Here is a 23,362-nt window from a genome sequence, read left to right on the forward strand (position 1 = left end):
ACCAAGATGACATTCGATAAGTTTTTCGTCTTTGTACAAAAATGGCAAATTTTTCAAAGCATATTCGATTTGTCTTGCTTTTTAGATGTGTAATTGTGTATCGTGTGGTTCCATGAGCCAACGGGAGTATGAGGTGTTGTGTAAGATGCACTTAGAACAAAATGGCTTAATTCTTTTTATATCGAACTGACTGTCATTCGATGCAATTTTCAATGCAATTTACGTCATTGGTCCTTCAAAACTTGCTCAGCTCGGTCAAACCTAGGCTCCTGTGACCTCGGCTCGGGCTCGGGCTTGGTTCGAGAGTTTGCAAGTCAAGCCGAGCTAACGTTGATTCGGTTCGAAAATCTCACCAGCGCTCGAACATGCGTGATTAGATAAGCTAGATACTGCTAATAATTTATAAAAATATTTTGTCATAATTATATATTTGTATTGCACCCATATCAAATGTCTCATTGATTTTCCAAATATTAAATATGTAACATTCGAGCATGGTTATTAATTCAAAATATCGAAAGAAAAAAAAAATTAACAAACGTATATAGGCTCGAGTTGAGCTCGAGTTTGGTCGAGTGGTAGCGGGGTTTGTCGCACTCCCCCAATCAAATAATTAACTCAACTAATGTAGTAGGGTAGTCGAGGTCGAACCACAAGGAGCATGGGTGATTATTAATTGTCTAAATTCTTACGTTTATCTAAGTCGGAGAAAATAAGGAGGGTGGTAACAAACTAGCACTTAAACTAACAAATTTAAAGGCTATAAACTAGACAAGATAAGAACAAGCTAAAAGATAAAGGATAGATCAAATAAAGAGAAGGACTAGAACTCGGTTCTCCCACAAATATAAGTAATTCCACATACTAATCGTCTCGGCTAATCAAACGGGGTAGAAAGGTAAGGGGGAGATGGCTCTAATTCGCCTAGAACCTCCCTTCCGGTCTCGCAATAGGACACTAGCTACTCCGACTAACCCCCCTCCCGGGTTCGAAAGCCGGTATCCCTAACTCAAAACCCGACAACCCCAAGAACATGCATTTTCCCAAGGAGGTCAAGTAAATGGTCAAGGTCACTAAGCACTCATCGTATTCCGGGTCATCCCACTCCCCCTTCCGGAGGTCGATTTCAAACGCTAGTCTAGAGGCACCCTCCCTCGGTTCTCCCTTCCGGTCTCAACCTTAGTTGGTGACAAGGCTAAATTTCGGGTGTCCAATTTACAACCTAACCAACTTCCGTTGGTGGTCAAGGGTCACAAGTTGACACTACCCAAAACCCAAACCTTAAGCAAGCAAATTCCTCTAAACTACCCTCACCAATTTTCCCCACAAATTAGCCTTAATGATAATTAGTTAGTGAAATTACCCATATCGGGTCAAACCGAGTCCTAGAAGGAGACTACTCACTAATCATGTCTCTAAAGGCTAAATAAACAACAAAGATGGAATCTTTAAACATAAACATGGATGGAATATGAATTCTACTTCTAAACATGCAACAATCCAACTTAAATTATAAGGAAAGACAATTTAATTCAAGAGACAATGAAGATTAAACTTAAAGGCACAAGCTTTAACTCAATAAACACAAAGACTCAATCTTTAACATGAGAAATCAAAGATTCAATCTTGTAAACAACAATGGTGAGAAGAGAAAAGATGAACAAGAGAGAGAATAACAACAATCTAACATAAACAATTAAGATTAAACTTGAAAGAAAAATAAATGTAAACAAATGAAATTAGGAAGAGAAATTATACCACTTAATTGCAAAAGGTGGAAACTTGGATTGAAATATGGAAGGATTCTTCAATTCTCCAAATACAACCCAAAATTACTAATTGTAAACTAATGAAAAGGGAAGAACTTGAATGAACAAAAGAATAATTAAACTAATAATTAAAGAAAGATAACAACTTTTTATTGAATGAAAATAAGAGAGGAAATATAAGGGTTTTACAATATTGAGAGAGAATAAGATGAACTAGTCTAATTTCTAAGGTAAAGTAATGTGTAATGTCTAATATGTCCCTTTTATACTACACTAATAATACCACTAATAATACCAATAATAATACTAATAATAATAATAATAATAATAATCCTCCCAAAATTGTGTCACACGACACACTTCTAATACCCAAAAACACAATCCCCTCCTACAAAAGCCAAGACACCCTTTGTCTTCTTCTACCCAAGACCACGTGACACAGGAAACAACTCCCTCAAAACTTGTACCCGACCGGGCAACATTGCACCCGCCCGGGTATAACTTCACCCGGCCGGGCATAATTAACTCCTTCGGCTGCACGATTCACCCGGTAGAGTCAATTAAATCCCCAACTTGATTTCTTCTTCCTTCTTCCTTAAAAGCATCGACTGCAAATTCAACTCGGGTTTCTATTCAAAGGTAATTTCAGATCTATGATTGCTCAATTCCAGCGCAAGATCGAAAGTGGAGGTCTAATTGATGTTGCTCGTTGTTGTTTGGTATTGAACGGAGCAGCTGAGGTCGTGGGCTCAGTGCCGTCGATGGTGGGAGGAGATGAGTTGTGGTGAATTGGTGGTCGGAAGTGGAGGAGCAGGTGATGAAGGTTGAACTGGGCGGAAACGGAGTCGGGTGCTCGAGCCATGGTGGTGCAAATCAGGTGGGTTGTTGGGATTGGTGGTGAATTTGATGGGTTAATGGAGTTTAAGGAATCATGGACGAATTTGTGAATGTTGGATGATGAATGTGAATTGAAGATGATGATGATGAATGAATTGAAAATTGCCATTTTTTAATGGAGAATGATTGTTGGAAAATTGGGGAAACAATGAAGCAGGGGATTGATTTTGGTTGATTGGGTTTTCAAGGTTTTGGTTGACTTTGACTTGGCCATTGTTGGCTTGTTGCGTCATTTGCTTTACACGATTACTCAAACCCGCCTTAATTCCCGTCTCAACCCGGTACCTATATAACATAAATACCAAAATTCAGAGAAAAGGCATAAATTGACACAAATTAATATAACGTAACTAATATTCTATTTTATTCTAAAATCACTAAATAAAACTTACTCGAGTTATTTAATTAATCAAATAAGAGATAAAGTATGTACCAAAAATGGGTAAAATATTGTGTTATCAAATCTCCCCACACTTATCTCTTACTCGTCCTCGAGTAAGTATTAAATAAACTAAGACCCTTAATATAAAATGACTAGCTAAACTACTAATATCCGATGAAAGGCAATTAACGGGCCTTCTCCGTCCCTTCAACTCACAACGAAACACAATGAGGTATGTGCTCAATTGCAAGGCAAGTGGGGCTTGCGGAAAATTTTGACACATCCTATCATGAAGCACGAAACAAACAATGGATGCATCTACGAAAAGTCAATCCGCTTTCCTCATCCAAGCGGCCGTTTTTCTTTCAAAAATCGAATAAAGAGGGTCATTTAGTGGAGGATGCCGTCTCCGGGTCTTACCAATGTGTCGACTCCCTAATTCTAGCTCAAGTAACCAACTTTGACAACACGGGGTGCCTTAGAAACAAATTCTAGGCGGGAAAGGGGAAGTACGTAGCTATACTCCCAAGATTGACACGACACACGCAAGATTCGACTCCATATCAAACCTTTGACCAAAAGGAGACCAAAGACCGACTCTCACGGGTTTCACTAGTCACACAAATGAAAGAACGGGGTGATTTTTGTGACAAAAAGTAACCAAAGTCACTCTCCTAACTCGACTTGCGAAGCATGCCCGCAATCTAATATGGTACTATATCCAATATCCGCAAGAGAAATGCCAAATGATGCACATGCAAGAGACAACCGGGTTGTAATGGGGCTTGGGTTAGGTGAAAAGGGATCGGTGCAAACACCGTTTTATGACATGTGGGGCTAAGGATCGAGTAGTCGCCACAATTAACCAATCCACTAAACCTTACCAAGTGCAAAATGATTCTTCCACAAAATTTGGCAAGATTCCATTCTCAAAAATCATTCAATCCTCTTCTTCAAAACAAACATAATTTGCAAATCACCAACCCTTTACTTGAGACAAAAATATACATTCTTTTCTTTTTTGTTTTTCATTTCATTTTTCTCTTTTTCTATTTGTTTTTCTTCTTCATTTTTTTTCTTTTCTATTTGATTTTCTTCTTCATTTTTTTTCTTTTCTATTTGATTTTCTTTCTTGCATCTTTCACGACTTGTTCACCTCTTATTAAACAAAAGTAGCCAAAGTTGCATTTCACTCATGTGGCATTAAGATCATACACCTCAAGGTGAGTCAAAATTTCAACCCAAATATACTCCACAAAAGAACCACAATGACGAACTACTCAACCAAGGTGAGTTGTTTATGGGATGTAGTTATTTTGTTGGCAATAAAAACGATAAGGCTTAGGCTCAAATTGGGTTAACAAAAGGAAACAATTGACTCAAGGGCATAACAAAAGCTTATTTGGCTATTGTGAGGCTACTTTATTTGAAAAAAATTGTCTCAATATGCACATCTACACTTCTACGGAAAGGAATGAGCACCATACTTATGCGTTTTGACATGACATACCACGTAAGGAGAACTACTCACAATTCCTAAGCGGGACCGGTTTGATGGACCGGCCATATGGAGGCTCCATCCTCACATTTTAGTAGCTATATCGGACCAAGGTCAAGTCTCGGGTCTAATACGGTCTCACAAGGTGGTCGTTACTTGGTTGTTAAGCTAGACTTCCGGGTTTTTGCAAGCAAAAACCCTAACATGTGTCATCAAAAGGCACGAGCTATCAAGAGGGAAATGACACGGGCAAAACAAATTATCATCATTGGCAACATATGCCCTCCACATTTAGACTCCCTATGCAAATATTTACATACGAAATGCAACGTGTATGAATGCAAACTACACATATGAACAATTTACGTGAATGCAAGAGTGAACACATATATACAATTCTATTCTAAATGCAACCAAGTTCTAGTCCTAACAACACACCAACAACACAACCATATCCAAAACGGTTCCCAAAGGGAACACCCGCATCAAATATCCCGTCCTCCTCCATGCTTATATATACAAAAAGAAAAGGAAGGATAAAGGAGAAAGAATTGGAAGAATTTTACCAAATGTCTTCTCCGATGCTCTCATGTGTTGTCAATAAAAAAGGTTAGGACAAATGCAATATATATAATATAATATAAACAATGCAAATTTTTTTGAAATTTTTCAATTTTTTCAATTTTTAAGCATTTTATATTTTTCTCAAATTAACAAACAAATATATACAATTATAAACAATATGCACAAAGTGGATATTTCCCTCCCCACACTTGAAATTTACATTGTCCTCAATGGAACAAAACATAGGGAGATAATAGGAAAAATAAATAACATATTTTTGTTAGTTTTGAATTTTTCAAAAATAAAGAAGATGTTTTTGGATTTTTTTTTTTTTTGAATATTTTAAAATAAATAACATGTTTTTGGTATTTTTAAATTTTTCAAATTTTTAAGTTTTTTATGTAATGAATCCCCTCCCCACACTTAAAACGTGAAATTGTCCTCAATGGAACAAATGTAGGGGGAGAACAAAAATGCAAGTAAAGTATAAGTAAGGGAAGAGAATATATACAATTTAGTGGTTCTTGAGGGACTCCACCAAACCTCTCATGCAAAATTTTGTTGTTTGAAATTCCAAGTAGCATGATCCATGTCACTCAAGGCACGGAGGAGACGGTCAAATTCTCTATCAAAACCTTCAACTAGACACAAGTAGTGCCAAGCTATAGCAAACCGCACCCGACCTCTCTTCCAACACTTCTTATCATAGTTCCTCTTACCCTCCTTGGCTTCCTTTCTTGGGTCCTTTTGATGGTTAGAACCCTTAAACTTGGAATGGTAGCTAGGTGGTAGGAGGAACGGAATCTCATAAGTTTCACTTGTTGGGCAACTCTCTTCTTGGTCACCAAAGTAAGGAAATTGGTAGGGAATAGTAGGTGGAGGAGTCAACTTCTCAACATTGAGGTTCATGATGTTGTCATTTTTATCCCCATTTTCTTGACTCTCCTTTTGAACCGAACTATTTCCTTTGAGAGCCGCCTCCAAGGCATCAATTTGAGCTTCCCAATCACTTGAAGAGTTCTTCAACCAAGGTGTACCTTCAAGAGAGCCTAGACCAAAAGAATCCGGAGAGCTCAAATATAATTCAATCTCATCATCAATTTGGTCTTCAAATTCATCTTTTCTTGAATCATATTCACCCAAAACTTCTTTCACATCAACTCTCAACATAAGATCAACTTCATTTCCCTTTTCATTTGTTGAGCAAGCTTCCAATGGGTTCAAAAATGAAGGCTCTAAATTAGGTTCATCCAATTTATCTTGCACCATATCCACCCTACAACAAGAGTTGCCCATAGGAGGAGATTTCATGGAATTGTTGAGTTCAAACTCAATCTTCTCATTACCTACTTGGAGTGAGAGTTTTCCACTCTTAACATCTATCATAACACCTCCCGTGGCCAAGCAAGGCCTACCCAAAATGATTGGCACATGGCTATCTTCGGGCATGTCCATGACAAAGAAGTCGCATGGGATCACAAGTTTTCCAACCTTCAAAGGAACATCTTCAATCACACCCAAGGGATACTTAACCGAACGATCGGCTAGTTGTAGGGAGATCTTTGAAGGCTTTAAATCTCCCAAGTGTAGCTTCTTAAACAAGGAAAGAGGCATTAAGCTAACACTAGCTCCCAAGTCACACAAAGCTCTCTTTATCTTCACCCCTTGGATAGAACAAGGAATAGAAAAGCTTCCCGGGTCTTCAAGTTTGCTAGGAAGTTTGTGAGTGAGGATTGCACTACACTCCCTAGAAAGGTTAACGGATTGTATCCCTTCACTCTTTCTCTTCATAGTCACAAGTTCCTTTAGAAACTTTCCATAGTTAGGGATTTCGGTGATCATGTCAAGAAATGGTATGGTGACATTCATACTCTTCAAAATATCAATGAACTTCTCATATTTCTTCTCAAGTCTTGGCCTTGCAAGCCTTTGTGGAAAGGGAATTGGTTCAACATACTCCCTTAGAGGTGAAGTAGGTTCTTTGACTTTTGATGGAATCGGTTCATCTTCCTTTGGTGGGTCTACCATTTCTACTTCTTTTGAATTCTCCACTTCAACTTCAACTTCAATCGGTTGCTCTTTCATTGATCCACTAGAAACCCTCTTCCTTTTCCACCTTGGAGTCTTCACAACCTCCTCAAATTGTCTTCCACTTCTCAAGAATACCGCATTCATTTGCTTTGGCTTCACCGTGTTACCCGGAAACTTGCCCGAATTTTGAGCCATTTGACTCAATTGTTGTGAAATTTGAGCAACATGAGTTTCCGTGGCCCTTTGAGAAGCTCTAATCTCATCATTAACACGACTTTGAAAAGCAATGTGGTTGTCAAGTTTAGAACCGGATTTTTGGTTGGCAATCACCAATTGCTCAAAGGCTTGCTCCCAAGATGGTTTTTGATTTTGTTGGACTTGAAAATTTTGGATCAAAGGGCAATTAATTGGGGTATGTTCTTCTTCACCACAAAGTTCACAAGATAACACTTGCCTCATGTTGGAGTTGGAGGGCTTGTTGGAGTTCAATAATGCTACTTGTTGAGTGAGGTCCTCAAGCATACTCTTCACTTCCACATTAAGCACCGTATTAGAGTCTTTACCCTTACCCTTTCTTGTTCGTCTTTCATTGTTCCAATCCATTGTCCTTGAGGCCATCTCTTCAATCAACTCTTTTGCCTCTTTGTGACCCAAGATATCTAAGGCTCCCTTACCCGAACCCGAATCAAGAAATAGCCTTAGGTCTTGCGCCAAACCCTTGTAGAAATTATTGATCAACTCGGGCTCGGATATGCCATGGTGAGGGCATAACCGTTGGAGTCTCTTGTACCTCTCCCAAGCCTCATACAAAGTCTCATCTTCCTCTTGAGTGAACCCTTGCAACTCACTCTTTACCTTAGCCGTTCTTGAAGGAGGAAAGTATTTTTTCAAGAAGGCCGAGGAGAGCTCATCCCAAGTCTTGAAAGAGTCGGGATCACAATTCTTTAGCCAATCCTTAGCCGCTCCCCTTAGTGATCTAGGGAACAACCTTAGACGGACCGCATCATCGGATACCCCATTCATCTTATACATGTCACAATTGTCAAGAAAATCATTGAGATGGTCATTAGGGTTCTCCAAGGGACCTCCCCAAAATTGGTTATCTTGCACTAGGTTAAGCAAAGCATTCTTAATTTCAAAATTATTTGCTTGAATCCTAGGCCTTTGAACACTAGAATTCACAATATGCTTTGGGGCCATGTAGTCCCTAATCGGAACCGGTTCACCCATTGTTGTACTTTCCGGATTTTCAAATGAATTCTTAAAAACCACTACACACTCAAGTGAAAAGGTTAGCAAGACAAACGGCACACCAAAGTGTGCAAAAGCAACAATAACTTAGTCTAAACTAGAATAAAACAACTAATATCAAGCCAATGCTCCCCGGCAACGGCGCCATTTTGGTAGCGGGGTTTGTCGCACTCCCCCAATCAAATAATTAACTCAACTAATGTAGTAGGGTAGTCGAGGTCGAACCACAAGGAGCATGGGTGATTATTAATTGTCTAAATTCTTACGTTTAGCTAAGTCGGAGAAAATAAGGAGGGTGGTAACAAACTAGCACTTAAACTAACAAATTTAAAGGCTATAAACTAGACAAGATAAGAACAAGCTAAAAGATAAAGGATAGATCAAATAAAGAGAAGGACTAGAACTCGGTTCTCCCACAAATATAAGTAATTCCACATACTAATCGTCTCGGCTAATCAAACGGGGTAGAAAGGTAAGGGGGAGATGGCTCTAATTCGCCTAGAACCTCCCTTCCGGTCTCGCAATAGGACACTAGCTACTCCGACTAACCCCCCTCCCGGGTTCGAAAGCCGGTATCCCTAACTCAAAACCCGACAACCCCAAGAACATGCATTTTCCCAAGGAGGTCAAGTAAATGGTCAAGGTCATTAAGCACTCATCGTATTCCGGGTCATCCCACTCCCCCTTCCGGAGGTCGATTTCAAACGCTAGTCTAGAGGCACCCTCCCTCGGTTCTCCCTTCCGGTCTCAACCTTAGTTGGTGACAAGGCTAAATTTCGGGTGTCCAATTTACAACCTAACCAACTTCCGTTGGTGGTCAAGGGTCACAAGTTGACACTACCCAAAACCCAAACCTTAAGCAAGCAAATTCCTCTAAACTACCCTCACCAATTTTCCCCACAAATTAGCCTTAATGATAATTAGTTAGTGAAATTACCCATATCGGGTCAAACCGAGTCCTAGAAGGAGACTACTCACTAATCATGTCTCTAAAGGCTAAATAAACAACAAAGATGGAATCTTTAAACATAAACATGGATGGAATATGAATTCTACTTCTAAACATGCAACAATCCAACTTAAATTATAAGGAAAGACAATTTAATTCAAGAGACAATGAAGATTAAACTTAAAGGCACAAGCTTTAACTCAATAAACACAAAGACTCAATCTTTAACATGAGAAATCAAAGATTCAATCTTGTAAACAACAATGGTGAGAAGAGAAAAGATGAACAAGAGAGAGAATAACAACAATCTAACATAAACAATTAAGATTAAACTTGAAAGAAAAATAAATGTAAACAAATGAAATTAGGAAGAGAAATTATACCACTTAATTGCAAAAGGTGGAAACTTGGATTGAAATATGGAAGGATTCTTCAATTCTCCAAATACAACCCAAAATTACTAATTGTAAACTAATGAAAAGGGAAGAACTTGAATGAACAAAAGAATAATTAAACTAATAATTAAAGAAAGATAACAACTTTTTATTGAATGAAAATAAGAGAGGAAATATAAGGGTTTTACAATATTGAGAGAGAATAAGATGAACTAGTCTAATTTCTAAGGTAAAGTAATGTGTAATGTCTAATATGTCCCTTTTATACTACACTAATAATACCACTAATAATACCAATAATAATACTACTAATAATAATAATAATAATAATCCTCCCAAAATTGTGTCACACGACACACTTCTAATACCCAAAAACACAATCCCCTCCTACAAAAGCCAAGACACCCTTTGTCTTCTTCTACCCAAGACCACGTGACACAGGAAACAACTCCCTCAAAACTTGTACCCGACCGGGCAACATTGCACCCGCCCGGGTATAACTTCACCCGGCCGGGCATAATTAACTCCTTCGGCTGCACGATTCACCCGGTAGAGTCAATTAAATCCCCAACTTGATTTCTTCTTCCTTCTTCCTTAAAAGCATCGATTTGCAAATTCAACTCGGGTTTCTATTCAAAGGTAATTTCGGATCTATGATTGCTCAATTCAGTAGCAAGATCGAAAGTGGAGGTCTAATTGATGTTGCTCGTTGTTGTTTGGTATTGAACGGAGCAGCTGAGGTCGTGGGCTCAGTGCCGTCGATGGTGGGAGGAGATGAGTTGTGGTGAATTGGTGGTCGGAAGTGGAGGAGCAGGTGATGAAGGTTGAACTGGGCGGAAACGGAGTCGGGTGCTCGAGCCATGGTGGTGCAAATCAGGTGGGTTGTTGGGATTGGTGGTGAATTTGATGGGTTAATGGAGTTTAAGGAATCATGGACGAATTTGTGAATGTTGGATGATGAATGTGAATTGAAGATGATGATGATGAATGAATTGAAAATTGCCATTTTTTAATGGAGAATGATTGTTGGAAAATTGGGGAAACAATGAAGCAGGGGATTGATTTTGGTTGATTGGGTTTTCAAGGTTTTGGTTGACTTTGACTTGGCCATTGTTGGCTTGTTGCGTCATTTGCTTTACACGATTACTCAAACCCGCCTTAATTCCCGTCTCAACCCGGTACCTATATAACATAAATACCAAAATTCAGAGAAAAGGCATAAATTGACACAAATTAATATAACGTAACTAATATTCTATTTTATTCTAAAATCACTAAATAAAACTTACTCGAGTTATTTAATTAATCAAATAAGAGATAAAGTATGTACCAAAAATGGGTAAAATATTGTGTTATCATCGAGCTCGCGTTAAATTAAAGCTCGCAAGCTTGATAATGAGCATATGTTTTCCAAGCTCGAGTATTGCTTCATGGCACAAGCCGAGGAGGCCAAGTTCTTGCTCGGCTCGGCTCGGCTCGTTATCACCCATATGTCGATCCCCCTTACCCGCTATTTACCCGAGCCTTTGTGATGTTAGGATAACTTTATTACTAATGTTGTCACTAAAATGGGAATGTATCATGTATGAATTGAGAATTGAAGCTTTATGGGCCGTGGATGTCATTAGGGATGGGCGAAGGTCGATATAGCCTCACCGAGCCATCAAGCAAAATCTCTAACGATACTCGACAGTCTACGCACCAAGGTAACCAATATCGCAGTCATATCGGCCTTAACGGGTGAAAATCTATACTCGACTTAGAGATGCAAAATAAAATGCATTCGACCTAGACATGAAAAATAAAATAACAAAACGCAAGTGCGATTGTCGTTTTCGTAAAACAAAATTTGATGGTTGTTGAAGATTGAAGATGAACACAAAAGTCAAATTTAAATATAACTGGTATGCGACCACTCAAGTGGTACGTTATTTTATATTGTTAAGACTTTTTTTAAGAAGACTTAGAGAGCAATGTTTAGGCATAGCTTTTGCTAAAATTTCATTTGAAATTCCAATAGCAATAATGCATAAAACCCATAATCCAACCCGAAAAAACCGAAAAGTTGATGATTTAATACCGAAATGACCTGACCCACGATCAATGCAATAACCACTACAACACGAATTGTCGTCCAAAAATTCAAATATGTTACTGAGTGATCGTGTTAGTAACCTGGCGCGATATTGTATGGACAAAATTAATTTAACCGACTTGTCAATAGAAGTGACCATACCCGATAATGACTCTACCTGAATCCAACTCAATGTGAGCATGCTCTAGTAGACCCTTTTCCAATCCTTGCCCAAGTTTGAGTAAATATGAGTCATAACTCATAAGTTATGTTTTCCAATTGTTCTTGATCAAATTAACTTTTTGACATTTAATAGAATACCTTCATATTAAACAAAACCTCGCTAAATAATACGAGTGTTGAATATTACGTTGAACCAACCATAACAAGGGCGATTTTGATGCTGAGGGGGTTTAATCCGAGGTTATGAGTACCAGCGCTCATAACTTTACCAACTAAACTAGTTGACATTTTCATAGGTAAGTTCGTTGTACTGAATATTACGTTGAACCAACCATAACAACAAATAACAGATCAATTGTGCGCTATCTCATTTTCCATATTTTCCGTTTACAAATGTATTTAATTCATTTTTTTCAGTCCCATTTCCATAGGTTGTTCAACTTCATCCAGTAGAAATTCTGTTGACCCAATTAAAATTTTACTTCTTGTATCATATAGTGCCGTCCGACGTGATGCCAATGTTCCTTACATCAATATTATTGGTTTAACAAAAGTAAATTACCAAATAATAACGTTGACTTAGAAAAAGATAGCTAAACAACTTTTAGATTCCACACTATTTTCTTGTAAATATATGATCAAAAATCACCTTTTATTCTTACAAAAAAAAAAGACATATTATCATTATTTCCTTACCATGGGGAAAAACGTATTTTTATTAATGGCAATTTTAATTACCCAATTATTATATATTGAAACTAATGCACAAACATACGTAAATTCCGGTTGTGAAGAATATTATTTCAATTACACCCATGGTAGTACATTTGAAAAAAATCTCAAACTTCTTTTCAACAATCTAATTCCAAAATCCTCTTCTCTAAAATTCTATAATTCGACAGTCGGTGTTGGTTCCGACAAAGTATATGGATTCTTTCAATGTCGATATGACGTTGGCCTCGATGTTTGTACCTCGTGTGTTACAGGTGCAAGTAAGAAGTTAATCGAAAAGTGTTCATTAAAGGGTGAAGGTGTATCATGGTACTATGAGTGTATGTTGCGGTATTCTAGCCGTAACATCTTCTCTACGTACGAGACATATCCGGTATATGGAAGAACTAACTCGATGAATGTATCAAACTACGACGAGTATGCTCCAATTCTATCAAAGACGATGAATGAACTCATCAACAATGCTTCGTCTTCCTTACAATATCTCGCTTTTGGCAAAACGAATTGGACATTGTTTTCGACATTGTATAGTTTTGCGCAGTGCACCCCTGATATTGATAGTTTCGGGTGTAAGAATTGTCTCAAATCGGCTTTATCTCAAACAGCCGGTTGTTGTATCAATGCTTTATCGGCGATGATTTACCTGCCCAGTTGCCAGTTGAGGTACGAAATGAACCCCTTTCTGAAAGATCACTCGTCTGCTATCGATCAAGGTGAGTTATTTCGAGAGTAATCATTTATAAACATTTTCCATTTCGACACAACTCTTGCTATTTGCTTATATTAAAATGTACGATTTTTAATCAGTATGGTGGCGACCAAGCATGAAACGAGCATTAAAGGTGGCAATAATTGTAGCGGTAGCTGTTTGCACATCGGTTGGATTGATAACTCTAGGAGTTGTTTTGTCGATATGTTTGAAACGTAGAAGCCGTAAAGAAGGGAACGGTGTACCTACAAAGTCATCAAGTAGCCTGCATGATAGTACCGGTAAGCCATCAAACATATGAAGAAGATTTTTGTAGTTTCTGTTAAATCATAGAAGTATAAATTAGGAGAATGTCGATTAGCCCATTTGGTTGATTATTGGTGGATTTTAGAAAGAAAAAGTTGTTTGTATAAGAAAAGAAAACACAATATTTATATACAAAAAGATCGTCATGGCCAAGAGCCAAGGCCTAAGTTCTTTATAGACGAAAGCGCAATTTCTCGTAATCAATATAGTTAGAAATTTTAATCAGTGGCAGAGCCAGAAATTATTGGAGAATGTGGGATCGTTTTAAACTTACAGTTAATCATCTGTCGTCAACTCGAGATTTTTAAAAGAAATTATTCAATGATATGAAATGTCACTTTTCCAAAAACATGAATGTGGCTTTAGCTAGAATCGACGTAATAAGATCTTATCGTGGGATCGTATACTCATAACTACTTGCTGCTAACATTAGTAGTCTAGTAATTAGTCGGTCAATTAAACTTCGTGGATAAGATCAATTGATCAAATAGTTCTAATGCTTAGGCAATATCCTATGAAATACAACATTAATGAATCAAGGTTTAAATAGTTAGTTTCATTTGCTTAAACAGGAAAAATCGAGGCAGAGGATTACCTAGACTCGGAATTTGTGCAGTATGATTTCAACTCACTAAAAGTTGCAACGGGGCAGTTTGCAACAGAAAACATGTTGGGTGAAGGAGGGTTTGGTATTGTTTACAAGGGAACACTTGAGAATGGACAACTGTTAGCCATTAAGAGACTCTCGGATCACACGACTGGACAACGTATACAAGAATTTAAGACGGAGGCTCGCCTACTAGCCAAGCTTAAACACAAAAATCTGGTTAAGCTAGTAGGATTTTGCTCCGACAGAGATGAAAAACTGCTCGTCTATGAGTATTTGTCTAATTCGAGCTTGGATCACTTTTTGTTTGGTATATCTTCTTTAACAATTTCATATGTTTAGTGTCATTTTTGCATGAAATGAAATAGTTTTTGACATGAATGTATTTGCTGTGAACTGACTTAGTCTGTTGATGGTATTAAAGATCCAAGTAAGCGACCGTCTATGGATTGGGTAACACGGTACAAAATTATAATGGGAATTGCAAGAGGTCTTCAGTATCTCCATGAAGATTCCCGGTTCACAATTATACATCGTGACCTTAAACCAGGAAATATTCTATTGGATAAGGAAATGAACCCGAAGATAGCTGACTTTGGCCTAGCAAGACTTTTCGAAGGTGCACAAAAGTTTGGGAACACCGTTCACATTGTCGGGACACAGTATGTCTACCCTTCAATGCTACCAATTTTATGGCTTGAGTTTCCTAGATATAGTACATCTCTTCTACTTGATCATTTTATACCGAATCTAACTATCTTTGTGAACATGGGATAACTAAAACTGATCTATCAACTCATATTGTCAATCCTAAACTAGCAGAAGACTTGAACGTTTTTCATTACGAGCAAGTATGAAAAAACTTACTCCCTCCTATTCTACATAACCTTCCCTTTTTCCTTTTTCATCTATTCACAATACCTTCCCCCTTTCCTTATTTAGTAAAGTTTTATACTTATTTTAATCACCTTACCCCCACAACAATACCCCACAATTACCATACTTTATCTTATTTTAATCACTTTACCCCACAACAATACTTATTTTAATCACCTCACTCCACAATAATACCCACAATACCTTCTCTCTTTCCAATTATCTCACCCCACCACAATACTTTAACTTATTTAATTCAAACACCCTTAATTCCCGTGCCACCCATGAATAGGGAAGGTTATCGGGAATAGGAGGGAGTATATGTAAACTACAGACCGATAAGATTATAAGATTCATAATTCTAAACGACTAGCTTTATCGAAATTAAATGAGGTGTGCAGAGGATACATGGCACCAGAATACTTGATGGCAGGGGACTACTCCGAAAAATCTGATGCCTATAGTTTTGGAATCGTGCTTTTAGAGATTGTGAGTGGCCAGAAGAACAAGAAATCCAAGAATTCACCGCGTAAGGAGGACCTCCAAATTCATGTAAGTTCAATGGTCTATACCTATTTTGAAAATACACAACCATAGTTTACTAAGAAAATATTTGTTTCCATTGAAAGGCATGGCGATTATGGGATGAGGGCCTATCATATGACTTTATAGACCCTGTATTGTGCAACAATTGTTCGAGCAACGAGGTGATGAGGTGCATTCAGATTGGATTGCTATGTGTGCAAGCAGATCCAGACGAAAGACCCACCATGACTGTGGTGGTTCTCATGCTTACGGGCTCTATCGATCTACCGTTGCCATCAGCACCATTGATGTCCACCCGTCAAAACAGCATGTCTATTGCTTATAGTGGCGAGCAACAAAGTGACCCTAACTACTCTTCGACGTCTAAGTATGTTACCATACGAATCGATATGGACCGGGACTCGTACGCAGAAGCAAGATAATTGAAAATGTGCATAGTTTAGATATCATCAATATGTCTTTTGGAATGTGTTGTACTTGTGGAAGTCCTTGGCTTAATTAGTCCATTTGAAGTGCTAAAGAATTCCTCAAAAGGTTAAAAGGTTCATGTGTTTTCATCCTATTCGATTTGAACAATCATACACGGACCTAAATCCATCGCTTTCCTAATTACACGATATTAAAATATACGGAGTAATATATTTTCCTAATAGCCCCTTGCAAAGTATTAAGATTTTTCAAGCGTAATAAAAAATTTGCGAGACTTCTGAAACATTATTGTCATGACTCATGATTAAAGGGCACCATATCCGCCTTAACTGGTGAAAATCAGTAGTCGTCCTAGATGTGTTCAATAAAATACCTTCGATCTCGACAAGTAGAATGAAATAACAACAAATTAATATTATTGCCGTCTTTGTAAAATTTCTTTTCACAAACGTCAACTGTACTTGTGATTGGTATAGCACCACTCAAGTGGTACCTTGTTTCATTTTAGACTTGTTCTGAGAAAGACTTGAGAGCAATGTTTTAGTATTTGCTAATTCTTCATCAATTGGAATATTAAATGTACATATGAGGCCTTATTTAACATTCAACCCGATCCGATAGTGACTTAAACCGAACCTGAGTCGACATATCACCAGAATTGACCCTACTCGATAATAACCCAACCAGAACTGACCATGCCCTTTCTATGACTCAACCCAACGCGACTAGAATGACTCGATTGCAACTTTAGGTTCATATTCATCATATTCGTCTGTCAGACCCTTAGTCAAGTTCAATATAGGTCGTGTGTTACATCATTTGATTAATTTTTTTTTTGTTGACCAGGAGTATCCCTACCGACAGCTGGGGCAATCTCCTTCGGGGTACTGAAGGCAATTGAATGGGTTGACCCCTCCCAAGTTTGACTTTTTCATTCGTAAGAGTCCAGAATCGAACCCTTGACCCCTTGTTTAAGAGATGAGAGCCTTTATCACTCACACCAGCCAACTTTGGTACATCATCTCATTATTGATGAATCTATTTTACCTAGCATTAGTACAAAAAGTATGTTACATCAATGACATTCGTTTAACAGCAAATAACAGAACATTTCAATATAGGAATTTTCATAGTTATGGTTTTTTCCAATCCCCATTTGCATAGGCTTATTCTACTCCAGCCAGTAGAATGTATATTGACCAAATTCATAGATTAACTTACGCTATGATTCTATCACATCAAGCAGTCGGACGTAAAGCTAACGTTGATTATGTCGATGACAACAATAAATATATCGAACTTATGTCGTTTGACTTCGAAGATGATGGACAACTTCCACTTTATTTGTAAATATATGATCAAAATTCACCATTTATTATACTTAACAAAAAAAAGACAAACATGGGAAGAATTGTGTTTGTTCTAGTATCAATTTTAATCACACAATTTTATATCAATGTCGATGCACAAACGTATGTGGAATCCGGTTGTACCGGGTACTATTTCAATTACACTCATGGTAGTGCATTTGAAGAGAATCTCAAACACCTTTTAAACAATCTCATCCTAAAATCCTCTTCTCAAAAATTCTATAATACCACAGTCGGTGTTTCTCCCGACAAAGCGTATGGCATTTTCCATTGTCGATATGACGTGGGCCTGGCCGTTTGTAGTGCATGTGTTAATGAAGCGAGAAAGAAGATAACTCAAGACTGCCCTTTATATGGTGAAGGTATCACATGGTACCAGGAGTGTATGGTGCGGTATGCAGACCGTAACATCTTCTCTACATACGAGAGTTATCCATCGTTTGGATTTACTAACTCGATCAATGTATCAAATTACGAAGACTTTGCTCCAATTTTATCAAAGACGATGAACGAGCTCATCAACAATGCTTCATCGACCTCAAAATATATTGCTTTCGGCAAAACCAATTGGACAGTGTTCGAAACATTGTATAGTTTTGCACAATGTACCCCTGATATGGATCGTTTTGGGTGTAATACTTGTCTCAAATCGGCTTTTTCCCAAACAGCCGGTTGTTGTAGTAATACTTTATCGGCGATGATCTACCTGCCTAGTTGCCAATTGAGGTATCAAATGAGTCCATTTTTGAAAGATCATTCACCTACTATTATAAATCAAGGTGAGTTCTTTCGAGGGATTAAAATTTGCGAAATATTTTTCCAATTTTGACACAATTGTTACAATTCGCTAATTGAAAAGTCGTCTTTTTTTTTTCCAGTGTCGCCACCAAGCAAGAAAAAAGGAGGGATGAAGATGGCAATTATAATAGCAATAGCTGTTTGCGCAGCGGTTGGATTGATAGTTCTAGCTCTTGTTTTATGGCTATGTCTGCATCGTAGGAGACCTAACGACGCACAAAGTGGGCTGCACGATGGTACTGGTAAGTCATAAAACATACGTCCAAGAGTTCTTTATTCGTGCTAAGTCATAAAAGTACATACAAGTCTATGTCTAAGAGTTTTATATTCGGCCCAGGCACCAAAGCTAGTTTATACTCCCTCGGTTCCGGTCATTTGTTGTCCTATTCCATTTTGGGTGTCTTAGTCAATTGTTGTTCTTTCTATTCTAGGAATGTATTTGATGAACGATATGATCATTCACACTCAATTTGGTCCATTCGTCATCTAATAATTGGCTCTCACCTCTGATCTTTCCTTGGTCTTTGTGCCAAAATCAAAGGACAACAATTGACGGGACAGAGGGAGAAATTTAAAGCGCCGACTAGTCATAGTCAATGCTTCATAGTCAATGTTGTTAGAATCACGATCCTGTTTGACAACAATAACATGGCTAGAATTAGTGGCGGTATCAGAGAATTAGCATCGATTAGTCATAGTCAGGGCTTCAGAGTCAATGTTGTTAGAATCACGATCCCGTTTTGCAATAACAAAGTGGCTATAATTAGTGACGGTACCAGAGATTTGAAAACATGGGTGATTATAAATCTATGGGTCATGGTCTTGGTGAAATTGTCGCGAGGTCTCGATTAGCAATCATCAATCGAGGTCTTGAGACCCGTTGTGGTGTGTTTAGTAGGATTTATAAGTATACTTTATGCATTTTAGTTATTCCATATGCATCAAAATTTGAGGTTTTTTATTCTAATGAAACAGAGAAAGGTATGGAAGATACTCTTGGAGACGCGGAATGTGTGCAATACGATTTCAACACACTGAAAATTGCAACAGGCGACTTCTCAGCGGAAAACATGTTGGGTGAAGGCGGATTTGGTATTGTATACAAGGGAACACTGGAGAATGGACAACATTTAGCCATTAAGAGGCTCTCCGTCCACACGACTGGCCAGGGTGCGCAGGAGTTCAAGACAGAGGCTCGCCTACTAGCCAAGCTTCAACACAGAAATTTGGTTAAGCTTGTGGGATTTTGCTCGGAAGGAGACGAAAAAATGCTTGTCTACGAGTATATGTCTAATTCAAGCGTGGATCGCTTCTTGTTCGGTATATGCTCTTTTGACAACTTGATACATTAAACGGAGTAGTTAACAAACAGTCCAATTAGTAAAAACGTGTGATACTAAATTGGTGACATTGTCTAATGCTAGTTGTCGCGTCATATACACAACTCTTAACGTGTGAAATATGCGCGTAATAACCTTCAAAATCTATGAATATCGTGAGCAAAATTTGCAGATATATTGGCTATGAAAGTGTTTTTTTATCTGACATATTCTTGTTATTGTATTGAAGATCCAAGTAAGCGGCCTCTTTTAGATTGGGTGACACGACACAGAATTGTAATGGGGATCGCAAGAGGTCTTCAATACCTTCATGAAGACTCCCGGCTCACTATTATACATCGCGATCTTAAGCCTGGAAATATTCTTTTGGATAAGGAGATGAATCCAAAGATAGCTGACTTTGGCCTAGCAAGACTCTTTCAAGGCGCAGAAAAGTTTGGGAACACCGCTCGAATCGTTGGAACTCAGTATGTCTACCATTCAATTTCCAACTTATTTGGATTGAAATTCTTAAATCATTATATTTCTTCTTCTTTGCCTACAATAACATTATAGATTAAATTCCAATGAAATAGCTTTATCAAACCTAAATGATATGTGCAGAGGATACATGGCACCAGAATACTTGATAACGGGGGACTACTCCGTCAAATCCGATGTATATAGTTTTGGAATCATGCTTCTAGAGATTTTGAGTGGCCAGAAGAACAGGACATCAAAGAAGTCACCACAAAAGGAGGACCTCTCAATTCATGTAAGTTCAAAGGTGCATATATACCTACATCAAAAATATTTAACTAACGATGAATCTTTCTAACCAAACCCTTGTTTCGATTGAAAGGCATGGCGATTATGGGATGAGGGGCGATCATTCGACTTGATAGACCCAGTATTGTACAACGATTGTTCAATTAACGAAGTGACGAGGTGCATTCAGATAGGATTGTTATGTGTTCAAGCAAATGCAGAGGAAAGACCCACAATGACTGCGGTGGTTCTCATGCTTACAGGTTCTATAGATCTACCATCGCCATTACCACCATCGATGTCCACCCAAAAATACAGCACACCTATTGGCTATAGTGGTGCACAGCAAAGCGACCCTGACCACTCTTCGACTAAGTCTTTCACCATGCGAACTGATATGGATCATGACTTGTACCCAAAACCAAGATGATATGTAGTGTGCATATTTATGCATATTATCAAACCCCTATCTTGTTGATATTTGCTTATCTTGTTGATATTTGCTTATGTAAAATCAAACACATTTGTGGTAACTGTATTTTTAACTTAATTAGGTGATGAAAACCTTGCAAATGGATTTGTTTCTACCGAGTATTAGTATAAAGAAAATGAGATGGCGCCTCCTTTACAACAAACGTAAACAAATTTATTGGACGGAGGGAGTAAATTATTGTAGCAATGATTACATCAAATAATAGATCAATTCAAAGAGAATATTTTTGATAAATGTATTGCTTTTGAAGCAGTCAAGCGTGAATCAAATATTGATTACATCAATGATCAATGACACAACAAAATATACTTCTTCCGCTCGAAAGGTTAATAAATGATGGGACAAATGGAGTATCAAACTATGGCATTTGCATTAAAGGAGTCTAGACATATTCCCAATAATTTCCTTGTAAATATATGTTGATCCCATTAATAGATTACCCTTCACAAAATTTTACGTTTTGGCACAACTCTCGGTCACAATTTGCTAATAGTAAACTCAAACAATTTTTTCTAGAATCGACGGTAAGCAACAAAAGATAGAGGATCATTGAAGATGGGCATCGTTGTAGCTGTAGCGGTTTGCACATCGGTTGGATTGATAATTCTAGCTCTTCTTTTGTGGATATGTCTACGGCAGTGTAGAAAACATAAAGTAGCAAACGTTGTACCTACAACATCACCAAGCGGCCTTCATGAGGCGCATGATGGTACAGGTAAGTCGTCAAACAAATTAACGAAATTTTTTCTATTGTACTGGCCTTCGCAATCATTTGACTCGAAAAAAATTAGAATTTTATGTTTGATGCTGGTTAGTCAAAATAAGCTAACAATTTAGAGATGGATAGAGTTTCTAACTGGGATTTTTTTGTAAATATACAGGGAAAAGGGAGGCTGAGATTCTAGAGAGCATTGGAGACACAGAATTATTTGTGCAATATGATTTCGACACTCTAAAAATTGCGACGAGAGATTTCTCAGATGAAAATATGTTGGGTGAAGGAGGGTTTGGTAATGTATACAGGGGAACACTTACGAATGGACAATATTTAGCCATAAAGAGGCTATCCGGCCTTACCACGGCACAGGACACGCGAGGCATGCGGGAATTTAAGAAGGAGGCTCGCCTACTAACCAAGCTTCAACACAACAATCTTGTCAGGCTTGTGGGATTTTGCTCTGAAGGAGACGAAAAGTTACTTGTTTATGAGTATATGTCTAATTCAAACTTGGACCGCGTCTTGTCTGGTACATATTCTTTTGACGACTTCATATCTTATACGAAGTAGTTAATTCTAATTTATGTTCTAAAATTTGAGCGTAATCTAACACTTCCTCTTTACGCTATGAAAGATCCAAGTATGTGGTCTCTACTGAATTGGGCAACGCGGCACCACATTATCATTGGGATTGCAAGAGGTCTCCAGTATCTTCATGAAGATTCCCGGCTTATTATACATGGCGACCTTAAACTCGGTAATATTCTATTGGATAAGAGAATGAACCCAAAGATAGCTGAATTTGGCATAGCAAGACTCTTTGAAGGTGCAGATAAGGCAGGGAACACTGTTTGCATTGTCGGAACTCAGTATGTTTATTATTCAATACTTTCGACTTTATTGCTTGAACTTCTTAATTAAGTTTTTCATCTTTGCATTCTTTAACTAACGAGACCATTTTTTAGTACGGTGAGTACGAAAGTGGAATCAGAACAGTAACATTGGTAATTTAAAAGGATAGTTTTCCCTCTGCAGAGGATACATGGCACCAGAATACTTGATGACGGGGGACTACTCTGACAAATCGGACGTTTATAGTTTCGGAATCATGATTTTAGAGATTGTCAGCGGTCAAAAGAACAGCATATCTAAGAAGTCGCCACAAAAGGAGGACTTCCCAATTCATGTAAGTTCAAAGGTCCTTACCTACTTTGAAAACAAATAACTAACAACTCGTAAGTCGTAAACCTTACTCTGAAAAGCTTTGTATGTTTCTATTGAAAGGTATGGCGATTATGGGATAAGGCGCGATCACTCAACTTGGTAGATCCAGTATTAAAAAACAATTATTCGATTGATGTATTGAGGTGCATTCAGATTGGATTATTATGTGTGCAAGCAAATGCAGAGCAAAGACCCGCCATGACAGTAGTGGTTCGCATGCTTACCGACTCTATTGATCTACCATTGCCATCAGCACCAACTCATGTCCACCTATCAATACAACTTGCCTATAGCTTACCAACAAAGTGACCATATGACCGTTCTTCACTACCTCTTCGTCTGATTCTACCACCATGTGAGCCGATATAGACCATGACGTATGCCCTAAACCAAGATGATTGGTAGTGTTGCATATTTATGCTTCATCATTTAATTTTATTGTTCTGGTTTGCTACAACCTACAAGCCTACAAAC

The 23,362-nt window shown here is 38.0% G+C and overlaps 4 protein-coding genes and 1 non-coding gene across 5 annotated transcripts; all 5 read left to right on the forward strand.

Moving 5' to 3' along the window:
* Nucleotides 1-7,892: 7,892 nt before the first annotated feature.
* LOC141593266 (small nucleolar RNA R71) lies at nt 7,893-7,999 on the forward strand. The gene has a single exon (XR_012521366.1). It is a non-coding gene; the product is annotated as a small nucleolar RNA R71 (small nucleolar RNA).
* Nucleotides 8,000-12,714: 4,715 nt separating this feature from the next.
* On the forward strand, nt 12,715-15,124 carry LOC141590773 (cysteine-rich receptor-like protein kinase 25). Its single transcript, XM_074411331.1, has 4 exons — nt 12,715-13,438; nt 13,533-13,715; nt 14,313-14,657; nt 14,772-15,124. The coding sequence occupies exons 1-4, from the start codon at nt 12,715-12,717 to the stop codon at nt 15,122-15,124; spliced, it is 1,605 nt and encodes a 534-aa protein (XP_074267432.1).
* A 507-nt stretch (nt 15,125-15,631) lies between these two features.
* On the forward strand, nt 15,632-16,191 carry LOC141590774 (cysteine-rich receptor-like protein kinase 7). The gene is made up of 2 exons (XM_074411332.1): nt 15,632-15,775; nt 15,853-16,191. Exons 1-2 carry the CDS (start codon nt 15,632-15,634, stop codon nt 16,189-16,191), a joined length of 483 nt encoding a protein of 160 aa, XP_074267433.1.
* Nucleotides 16,192-17,599: 1,408 nt separating this feature from the next.
* On the forward strand, nt 17,600-20,883 carry LOC141590775 (cysteine-rich receptor-like protein kinase 15). The gene is made up of 6 exons (XM_074411333.1): nt 17,600-18,347; nt 18,447-18,608; nt 19,342-19,686; nt 19,936-20,173; nt 20,310-20,460; nt 20,548-20,883. The coding sequence occupies exons 1-6, from the start codon at nt 17,600-17,602 to the stop codon at nt 20,881-20,883; spliced, it is 1,980 nt and encodes a 659-aa protein (XP_074267434.1).
* Nucleotides 20,884-21,501: 618 nt separating this feature from the next.
* On the forward strand, nt 21,502-23,197 carry LOC141590776 (cysteine-rich receptor-like protein kinase 8). Its single transcript, XM_074411334.1, has 5 exons — nt 21,502-21,661; nt 21,828-22,193; nt 22,299-22,533; nt 22,700-22,850; nt 22,949-23,197. Exons 1-5 carry the CDS (start codon nt 21,502-21,504, stop codon nt 23,195-23,197), a joined length of 1,161 nt encoding a protein of 386 aa, XP_074267435.1.
* The last annotated feature ends 165 nt before the right edge of the window (nt 23,198-23,362 follow it).

Source organism: Silene latifolia, chromosome 7 (genome assembly GCF_048544455.1).
Source record: "Silene latifolia isolate original U9 population chromosome 7, ASM4854445v1, whole genome shotgun sequence".
Lineage (NCBI taxonomy): Eukaryota > Viridiplantae > Streptophyta > Magnoliopsida > Caryophyllales > Caryophyllaceae > Silene > Silene latifolia.

Excerpts from the sequence above, each read along its gene's own strand:
- LOC141590773 (XM_074411331.1), top strand. The coding sequence starts at position 12,715 with ATGGCAATTTTAATTACCCAATTATTATATATTGAAACTAATGCACAA. Across the intron at positions 13,439-13,532 it reads CTCGTCTGCTATCGATCAAG|TATGGTGGCGACCAAGCATG; the intron begins GTGAGTTATTTC and ends ATTTTTAATCAG. Across the intron at positions 13,716-14,312 it reads TAGCCTGCATGATAGTACCG|GAAAAATCGAGGCAGAGGAT; the intron begins GTAAGCCATCAA and ends TTGCTTAAACAG.
- LOC141590774 (XM_074411332.1), top strand. The coding sequence starts at position 15,632 with ATGGCACCAGAATACTTGATGGCAGGGGACTACTCCGAAAAATCTGAT. Across the intron at positions 15,776-15,852 it reads AGGAGGACCTCCAAATTCAT|GCATGGCGATTATGGGATGA; the intron begins GTAAGTTCAATG and ends TTCCATTGAAAG.
- LOC141590775 (XM_074411333.1), top strand. The coding sequence starts at position 17,600 with ATGGGAAGAATTGTGTTTGTTCTAGTATCAATTTTAATCACACAATTT. Across the intron at positions 19,687-19,935 it reads CGTGGATCGCTTCTTGTTCG|ATCCAAGTAAGCGGCCTCTT; the intron begins GTATATGCTCTT and ends ATTGTATTGAAG. Across the intron at positions 20,461-20,547 it reads AGGAGGACCTCTCAATTCAT|GCATGGCGATTATGGGATGA; the intron begins GTAAGTTCAAAG and ends TTCGATTGAAAG.
- LOC141590776 (XM_074411334.1), top strand. The coding sequence starts at position 21,502 with ATGGGCATCGTTGTAGCTGTAGCGGTTTGCACATCGGTTGGATTGATA. Across the intron at positions 22,194-22,298 it reads CTTGGACCGCGTCTTGTCTG|ATCCAAGTATGTGGTCTCTA; the intron begins GTACATATTCTT and ends ACGCTATGAAAG. Across the intron at positions 22,534-22,699 it reads GTTTGCATTGTCGGAACTCA|AGGATACATGGCACCAGAAT; the intron begins GTATGTTTATTA and ends TTCCCTCTGCAG.